Raw genomic sequence first — 9771 nt, 5'->3', positions numbered from 1 at the left:
AAAGTTTTGAAATCTCAGTATCATCTTTTCTGTGCGTTCGAGGCTGATTTTTCCCGTCTATGGCAAGGAAACTGCAGACAGTGATCTGAGCTATCTGATTGGACAGTGATAGGCCTATCGGTGCACTTGATTTGCTCTCTGGGCCTGCTGGGTATGTGGAGATCTACCTTCAGACACATGAAGTAGTTCAAAATGGGAATACTTTACCTTTCTGGGCACAAGGACTTCTGAATCAAGTGCACCTACCACCAACAGTGCAAAAGGAATTTTAAAAAATAGGAATGCAAGGATTTATATATTTATTTTTTTACATTGTTTGGTGATTGACTAGGGATGCTGTGGTGACCACTGATGTAGATGCGTACTTTGAATATCACCCAAAGGATTACCTTATTCAGTTGTATACATTAATCCTACGTTTCCTTATTGCATTACTTATTAAATCTTTTAACGCAGAGATCATCAACTAGATTCAAACACAGTCCTATTTTTTTCCTTGAGGGGATGATCGGGAAGGTTGGAACATAATTACAAATCATTTCTAGACTGCAAATAGACAGGAAGAAGCCCAAACATATATTTCACAATCAACAATCATTAAACAATCACCTTGCTTACATTAGTATACGATCACATCTCTTATGTGTGGGAATACTTGAACAGATTACCCCCCCAAAAAACACACAAAATCACTTAGTTGATTTCCTTGTGTTTTTACAGCCTTGTGTCTAAATATGAATTTAATTATTTGCTAACATAACCATCTGCGGAATAGATTCGGTCTGTGGGCTGCCAGTTGGGGAAAACTGTAAGCATCTCAGACCACCTCCAGGGGGTCCCTGTCAGCCCGTGACAGCGCCACGGTAACAGAGTTAGACAGATGCCCTGCCAGCCTCTTCTTGAACACGGCCAGGAAACCACGCTCGCTGTTGCTATGGTCACTGAGGATCACACTGGCACCCGCAGCGACGGAGTCCAGGACCTCGTGATGGGACATCTCACCTGGGGGAGAAATGAGGTCAGAGGTAAATGTCTGGACATTTAAACACAAGTCAAGTAAAAGTGTGTGTGTAGTAATTTTTTTCAATTTCACCTTTATTTAACCAGGTAGGCTAGTTGAGAACAAGTTCTCATTTGCAACTACGACCAGGCCAAGATAAAGCATGGCAATTCGACACAACAACACAGAGTTAAACATGGAATAAACAAACGATAGTCAATAATACAGTAGAACAAAAAAAAAGTCTATATACAGTAAGTGCAAATGAGGTAAGTTAAGGCATTAAATAGGCCATGGTGGTGAAGTAATTACAATATAGCAATTAAACACTGGAATGCATTGCATGTACACAGAGTATACAAAACTGCACTTTCCATGGCAGACTGACCAGGTGAAAGCTATGATCCTTTTTTGATGTCACCTGTAAAATCCACTTCAAATCAGTGTAGATGAAGGGGAGGAGACCGGTTAAAATCATGCATGATTCTGCCACCACCATGCTTCACTGTAGGGATGGTGCCAGGTTCTCTCCAGAAGTGACGCTTGGCATTCAGGCCAAATTGTTCAATCTTGGTTTCATCAGACTAGAACATCTTGTTTCTCATGGTCTGAGAGTCCATTTTGTGCCTTTTGAAAAACTCCAAGTGGGCTGTCATGTGCCTTTTACTGAGGCGTGACTTCCGTATGGCCACTCCACCATAAAGGCCTGATTGGTGGTGCTGCAGAGATGGTTGTCCTTCTGGAAGGTTCTGCCCTCTCCACAGAGGAACCCCAGATCTGTGCCTCGACACAATCCTGTCTTGGAGCTCTATGGAAAATTCCTTCCACCTCATGGCTTGGTTTTTGCTGACATGCACTCAACTGTGGGACCTTATATAAATGTACCAATCAAAAGTTTGGACACACCTACTCATTCAAGGCTTTAACTTTATTTTTAGTATTTTCTACATTGTAGAATAATAGTGAAGACAAACTATGAAATAACGTATGGCATCATGTAGTAACCAAAAAAAAGTGTTAAACAAATCAAAATATTTTTCAAAGTAGCCACCCTTTGCCTTGACAGCTTTGCACACTCTTGACATTATCTCAACAAGCTTCATGAGGTAGTCACGTGGAATGCATTTCAATTAACAGGCGTCCCTTGTTAATTAATTTGTGGAATTTCTTACCTCCTTAATGCGTTTGAGCCAATCAGTTGTGTTGTGACAAGGTAGGGGTGGAAACAGCCCTATTTGGTAAAAGACCAAGTCCATATTACAGCAAGACCAGCTCAAATAAGCAAAGAGAAACGACAGTCCATTACTTCAAGACACAAAGGTCAGTCAATGCGGAAAATTTCAAGAACTTTTAACGTTTCTTCAAGTGCAGTCACAAAAACCAAGTGCTGTGATGAAACTGGCTTTCATGAGGACCGCCACAGCAAAGGAAGACCATGAGTTACCTCTGCTGCAGAGGATAAGTTCAATAGTTGCCAACCTCAAATTGCAACCCAAATAAATGCTTCAGAGTTCAAGTAACAGACATCTCAACATCAACTGTTCAGAGGAGACTGTGTGAATCAGGCCTTCATGGTCAAATTGCTGCAAAGAAACTACTACTAAAGGACACCAATAATAAGTGACTTGCTTGGGCCAAGAAACACAAGCAATGGACATTAGACAGGTGAAAATCTGTCCTTTGGTCTGAGTCCAAATTGAGATTTTTGGTTCCAACCACAGATGCAGAGATCATGTGTACATCACTGGGTCCAAGCTTCCTGCCATCCAGGACCTCTGACACAGCCTGTCAGACAAAGGCCCTAAAAATGGTCAGACTCCAGCCACCCTAGTCATACTGTTCTCTCTGCTACCACACGGCAAGCTGTACTGGAGCGCAAGTCTCGGTCAAAAAGAATAGAGGAGGTGGTGTGGCGGTGCTTTGCTGGTGACAATGATTTATTTAGAATTCAAGGCACACTTAACCAGCATGGCTACCAAAGATTTCTGCAGCAATATGCCATCCCATCTGGTTTGCACTTAGTGGGACTATCATTTGTTTTTCAACAGGACAATGACCAAACACACCTCCAGGCCGTGTAAGGGCTATTTGACCAAGAAGGAAAGTGATGGAGTGCTGCATCAGATGACCTGGCCTCCACAATCACCTGACCTCAACCCAATTGAGATGGTTTGGACAGCAGGGTGAAGGAAAAGCAGCCAACAAGGGAACTCCTTCAAGACTGTTGGAAAAGCATTCCAGGTGAAGCTGGTTGAGAGAATGCCAAGAGTGTGCAAAGCTGTCATCAACGCAAAGGGTGGCTATTTTGAAGAATCTCAAATATATATTTTGATTTGTTTAACACTTTTACTTTTTTGGTTACTACATGATTACATGTGTTATTTCATAGTTTTAATGTATTCACTATTATTCAACAATGTAGAAAATAGTACAAATAAAGTAAACCCTTGAATGAATAGGTGTGTCCAAATTTTTGACTGGTACTCTAGACAGGCGTGTGCCTTTCCAAATCCTGTCCAATCAATTGAATTTACCACAGGTGGACTCCAATCAAGTTGTAGAAACATCTCAAGAATGATCAATGGAAACAGGATGCACCTGAGCTTAATTTCGAGTCTCATAGCAAAGTGTCTGAATACTTATGTAAATAAGGTATCCGTTTTTATTTTTAATATATTTCCAAAAATTCTAAAATCCTGTTTTTGCTTTGCCATTGTGTGGTGGTGTGTAGATTGCTGAGGATCTTTAAAATATATATATTTTAAAATAAGGCTAACGTAACAAAATGTGGAAAAAGTCAAGGGGTCTGAATACATCCCGAAGGCACTGTATATGCAAAATAAATGGTTCAGTATTCTTGACCGTATTTCTTTTGATTCTAGCAGCTGGCGTTTATAGCGAATGTACCTGAGATGTAGAGGTCTGCTTTCACTCCATTCAATACTGAGCCTCCGGACCCAGCACACACTGCCACAGTGCTTACAATGGACTCTAAAATGAACAATCACATACAATTACGTTATCCTCTCAGCCCCTCACTAGCTGTCAACATAATATGCTTATTGCAGCGAATATATACACAAAAAATATATATAAACCCAACATGTGAAGTGTTGGTCCCATGTTTCATGAGCCGGAATAAAAGATCCCAGAAAATGTCCCATGGGCACAAAAAGCCTATTTCCCTCAAATTTTGAGCACAATTTTGTTTACATCGTTGTTAGTGAGCATTTCTCCTTTGCCAAGATAATCCACCTACCTGATAGGTGTGGCATATCAAGAAGCTGATTAAACAGCATGATCATTACACAGGTGTACCTTGTGCTGGGGACAATAAAAGGCCAGAAAATATGCACTTTTGTCGTACAACAATGCCACAAATGTCTCAAGTTTTGAAGGAGCGTGGAATTGGCATGCTGACTGCAGTAATGTCCAAGAGAGGTGATGCCAGATAATTGAATGTTAATTTCTCTTCCATAAGCTGCCTTCAACGTTGTTTTAGAGAATTTGTCAGTACATCCAACTGGCTTCACAAACGCCCAACCTGTAATAAAGCCCTTTTGTGGGGGAAAAACTCATTCTGATTGGCTAGGCCTGGTTGCCAAGTGGATGGGCCTATGCTGTCCTGCCCAGTCATGAAGAAACCAATAGATTATGGACTAATTTATTTATTTCAATTGGCTGATTTCCTTCTATGAACTGTAATTCAGTAAAAATCTTTGTTCAGTATATTTAAAAGACATGGTGTGTGTCCCAAACGGCACCCTATTCTCTTTATAGTAAGGCTGGGACGATACCAGTATCGCAATATTTTTTTCCATGGCAAAAATGAAAACAGAAAGAAGAGCTAACACTTTGGTCCTTTAAAAACCTGCTGCATGTAAAATATTGCGTGCTATATCGAAAAATAAATAAATGTGACTCTGGATGACAACAATGACATTAGGGCTGTTTTCCTAAAGAAAAACATGTATCGCGAAATTGGTATCCTCCTGTCACTACTTTATAGCTACTTTTGACCAGGGCACTATATAGGGAATAGTGTGCCATTTGGGACGCATACAAGTTAGTAATCTGGTAACAAAAAGGAAGACATAGATGTTTGTTTAGCCTTCTCACTCACCTAAAGTTTGCTGGGCTCCGAGGGCCAGTCGAAGGTGATTCAAACCCAGGTGTGATTTCATTCGCTGGACGGCTGCCGCCACAGTTACGGGCTCATCCAAAACACTTAGTCGCCCTTGGCCGTAGCCTGGGAGCGGACGCTACAGGGTGAGAAACAGAAAGGGTCGTATTCACTAGACACCAAGAGGAATAAAACAGACAAACAGGGAGGGACTGCCTGAACTTTTTGTTTTGCTAGTGTGCACTAATGAATAAGATGTCACACGTAAAAAGAGTGAAAACATTTAGTAAAATTCATTGAAGTTCAATTCCAGTCCTATTCACTCTGTGGCAAGCTAAGCCTATTGATTCAGGATAGCAGGAATATGATCCCAGGGGATATTTATCAAGCACATTAAGGGTTGTCCTATTGCCTGGGGCCTGCTCTGAGGTTGCCCCATTGGGCAGGTGATAAAATAAGTTAAAACAACCAAACTGCAAAGACCTCTAGTAGCCTAAAACGGATATTTCTGTTTCCCATTGTTTAAGTAAAAGACAGACAATTTATGGCAGTCAGGCAAGTTAAGCCAGCTCTGAGAAATGTTTTACTGATAACAACCTAAATATAAAGAATTCCAGCACTGATCTTTCCGATTTCTCCCGTGTGTAGATGAATGGCTGTCAATACATGGCACTACTGCGTGTAAATATCTAATTTACATTTTTGCGCAAGTGGTCAATCTTCGGGCAACCAAAAAAAATACTCCTTTAATTATTAATCCCTGTCAAGGCAAAAATGCTCTTAAAATCAGCACTCTGACCAAACTGTCCACTTTGTGTGTTTAGGGTGTAATACGCTGGATACATATGGCTCCAGATCTGTTTGTGCTGTTTTGCCAACTGCTATGGTCATATTTCCCATGACAATGACCATAGATGGCTATACAGCACAAACAGATCTGGGACCAGGCTAGCAGCAGTACTATACCTTTTTTACTTGAAGGATACTGAGAGACTGGCTGGGAGTGGCGTGTTGTAACAGAGTTTGAACACTTGGGGTCAGCACTGAGTCTGGACAGATCAGACTTATGAAGAAGCCATCAGTTTCAGAGCTAGAGCCAGATGGAGGAGATATGTACAGTAACAGTGTAAACAACAGTGAAGAGGTGTATACAGATTTAAGCACACGCACACACAAACTGACAGAGTATCCCGTACCTGACAGCTGTGTGCTGTAAATTGACACCGCTATTCGTCCCCTTCAGTTCTGCCATGATGGTGTTGAGCTCCTCCTGACTCCTGGCTGTAAACTCCAGTTTGTGGCTCTGGGGGGCGCTACTGAAGGCTTGACTCAACACCGAAACTTTGCCACTCCCTGAGCAAGACAACAGAAACAGCACTCGTTACTCCGCAGTGCTTTTCAAACATCATGAACTTATTCAGGTGGGGAGAACACTCCAGAACATTCAGATAATTTGAGTAGAACAAATATGACACTCTATACACATCTTCAATAAACTGTGAAAGTGACATCATCCTACCCTAATCTTTGGATTGGGCTTGAAAATTATAATACAATTTGTGAAAACACGGTCATTTAGGATATATAAAACTATATTTGTGGATGAGTTTACATCTGTCAGATGCCTTTTGGGGGTTTTTGAGCTCAAGACCATTGCGCTACGTTTTTGCCCATTGAAGACCATTCAAAAAGCATGCAAAAGTTCAAAAACGAGTTCTTGGAAAATTCTGTGTCACTTTCATAGCGCATATCCTGAGTGTAAAAGGTCCCAGATATAATAAAGCACTCAATCTTATAGCCTAAGTGTAACAGTATAGACTTTACGTCCGTCCCCTCGCCACGACCTGGGTGCGAACCAGGGACGCTCTGCACACGTCAAGAGTCACCCTCGAAGCATCGCTACCCATCGCTCCACAAAAGCCGCGGCCCTTGCAGAGTAAGGGGAACCACTACTTCAAGGTCTCAGAGCAAGTGACGTCACCGATTGAAACGCCACTAGCGCGCACCACCGCTAACTAGCTAGCAATTTCACATCGGCTACATAAGCACTATTTGATAGTAAGTGAACAACAACCCAATTTGGGAGTACTATAGGCTTATATACCACTTTTATTTCATACTCACCATACCCAAAACCAGTTTCTCCTTTACCATATTGGACCAACAAAGCAGCATAACATCCAGGACCTCTCACACCAAAGTTTACAATAAAGAGCAGTTGTAGAAGCCCAAAACAGAGCTACAGCAGTCCACTTTGCTTATTATAAAGCTAGGGGAAACACTGACAGCAGTCTCTTACCAATTCCTCCAACCAGCCAGTCATTCACGCCTCCTTTGACGCTGTCCCAAGAGGTGTGAGGAGAAAACACTGCTATTCCAGCCGTAATCGCCCGGATAGCCAATCGCTGCTTCCAGTTCTTTGAAACCAAGCACTTGATTGGATGAAACAGCGGGGGGTGGTAAGAGATGATGAGATCGCAGTTCATGGCCTCTGCTTCTGACATGACAGAATCGGTCAGGTCATTGGTTAACAGGATGGTTTTGATAGGCCGACATTTAATGGGCTCAACTAATAGGCCAACGTTATCCCAGGACTCTGCCAGTGATAGAGGGGCGAGTTCCTCCAGAACCTTGAGAACCTCCTTTAAATCCATTAGACCTGTTGTACGAGAAGAGTGGGAAAGGGAGCACGAAAAAGAGTAGCAATGATGGAGATGGGTAGAAAGCTGATAAGACCTAATATTACAATGAGAGGGGTCAGAAAAAAAGGATGAGCGAAGGGCAGACAATTTGGAGTGAGAAGAGGAAGTGGAACAAGCGAGTGTTTGAAAGATGCTTTCGTTGTAGCTCCTTCTGCAGGTCAATGACAGAATTCTCTGGAAAACATTCTTGTATCCAGTCACCATTAGTGTAGACCTGTGTGCAAAAGAGTTCATTTGATATGAATAAATATTGTTTGCATCCAAGAGCAAGGTTCATCTGCAACAAATAGGCTGCATTTTCTTAAAACATCATGAACGGTTTCTTGTCACCTATCAGTCTTGTCATCTATTATTTAAAAGGCCAATTGTCAATACGTGTCAAAACTCCCATTCAAATGTAGTGGTGGAAAAAGTACCCAATTGTCATACTTGAGTAAAAACGACTCAAGTAAAAGTCACCCAGTAAAATTCTACTTGAGTAAAAGTCTAAAAGTATTTGGTTTAAAATATATTTAAGTATCAATAGTAGAAGTTTAAATTATTTAAAATTCCTCATATTAGACTAACGGCACCATTTTCTTTTCTTTTTCACGGATAGCCAGAGGCACACTCCAACATAATTTACAAACGAATTGTGTGTGTTAAGTGAGTTCGCCAGGTCTGAGCCAGTATGGATCACAAGGGATGTTATGTTGATAAGTGCGTGAATTGGACCACTTTCCTGTCCTACTTAGCATTCAAACTGTAACGATTACTTTTGGGTGTCAAAGAAAATGTATGGAGTTAAAAATGAGATTTTCTTTAGGAATGTGGTAAAAGTAGTCAAAAATATAAATAGTAAAGTGAAGTATAGATACCCTCAAAAACGACTTAAGTAGTACGTTACACCACTGCTAAGGTCCACTGTTCTAGCTACATTTAGTAGGCTAGCTAATAAGTTTGGATTGCAATGGCTGCTGTTACCATTTTGTGCATGGTTAAGGTGCATTGTTTACAAATTAAATCAACTGCACGGGTTTAATGGCCAAGGTAACGTTATAATCGAAGTCATTTAAATCACACGAATATGAGCCAGAGCAACTCCACAAACTAGCTAGGTAAAGCAACTTAGAGGCATTTATATTAGCTTCGCTAACATTACATAGCTGGCTCCCAACCTGGAACAGGGCCCACAGGAATAAGCTACCATCAAACAAAGGTGTTTCTGTTTGCATGTTCAGACTGGTGTGATTCATACGTTACATTTTAAACGAAAGTTTCCAATTAATAGGCAAAAACTATGAATTGGAAATGCAAGCATGGTAACAGCACTTACTGGTGGAGAGAGAGCCAGCTATTGCAGTTACCTTCTTCTTCGATGAGGTTTAACCGCAGTTGGCATCCAATAAATGTTGCATTACTGCCACCTATCAGACTGGAGTATAACTCCCATATACTTTGCTTGAAACATTTTAAATATATCAAAAATACAAATCCCCAACCATCTAACACTACACCAAAAATAATAATAATGATAACATTTTCTCAAATGACTGCCTCGCCTGGGTCACCAACTACCTCTCAGAGTTCAGTGTGTCAAATCAGAGGGCCTGTTGTCCGGACCTCTGGTAGTCTCTATATGAGGGTGCCACAGGGTTCAATTCTCGGGCTGACTCTTTTCTCAGTAAATATCAATGACGTCACTCTTGCTGCTGGTGATTCTCTGATCCACCTCTACTCAGACAACACCATTCCGTATACTTCTGGCCCTTCTTTGGACACTGTGTTAACAAACCTCCAGACGAGCATCAATGCCATACAACACTCCTTCCGTGGCCTCCAACTGCTTTTAAATGCTAGTAAAACTTCCATTGTCCGCCTTTTCTTCCAGTTCTCTGCTGCCAATGACTGGAATGAATTGCAAAAATCGCTGAAGCTGCAGTCTAATATCTTTAAGCATCAGCTGT

General features: G+C 41.3%; 1 protein-coding gene across 2 annotated transcripts; it reads right to left on the bottom strand.

The window, feature by feature from the left end:
* Positions 1-268: 268 nt before the first annotated feature.
* Positions 269-9197, bottom strand: nif3l1 (NIF3 NGG1 interacting factor 3-like 1 (S. cerevisiae)). Of its 2 annotated transcripts, none has more exons than XM_064964714.1 (7): positions 9141-9197; positions 7423-8039; positions 6320-6476; positions 6090-6213; positions 5124-5262; positions 3908-3991; positions 269-1002 (listed from the first exon to the last, which is right to left on the bottom strand). In XM_064964714.1, the coding sequence occupies exons 2-7, from the start codon at positions 8027-8029 to the stop codon at positions 818-820; spliced, it is 1296 nt and encodes a 431-aa protein (XP_064820786.1). In that variant the 5' UTR covers positions 8030-8039; positions 9141-9197; the 3' UTR covers positions 269-817. The 2 variants fall into 2 exon arrangements, with proteins under 2 accessions (XP_064820786.1, XP_064820788.1); XM_064964716.1 differs by having other exon boundaries at positions 7423-7782.
* Positions 9198-9771: the final 574 nt, after the last annotated feature.

Source organism: Oncorhynchus masou, unplaced genomic scaffold (assembly GCF_036934945.1).
Source record: "Oncorhynchus masou masou isolate Uvic2021 unplaced genomic scaffold, UVic_Omas_1.1 unplaced_scaffold_24___fragment_2___debris, whole genome shotgun sequence".
Lineage (NCBI taxonomy): Eukaryota > Metazoa > Chordata > Actinopteri > Salmoniformes > Salmonidae > Oncorhynchus > Oncorhynchus masou.
Note: the sequence above shows the minus strand (reverse complement) of the source record. Positions and strands in the feature narration are given on the sequence as shown.

Bases quoted from the DNA above. Each gene is read 5' to 3' on its own strand.
- nif3l1 (XM_064964714.1), bottom strand. From the start codon at position 8,029: ATGGTGACTGGATACAAGAATGTTTTCCAGAGAATTCTGTCATTGACC. The intron at 6,214-6,319 runs GTACGGGATACT...ATCTGGCTCTAG, and splicing joins TTACAGCACACAGCTGTCAG to CTCTGAAACTGATGGCTTCT. The intron at 1,003-3,907 runs GTACATTCGCTA...TTTCTCCCCCAG, and splicing joins AGCAGACCTCTACATCTCAG to GTGAGATGTCCCATCACGAG.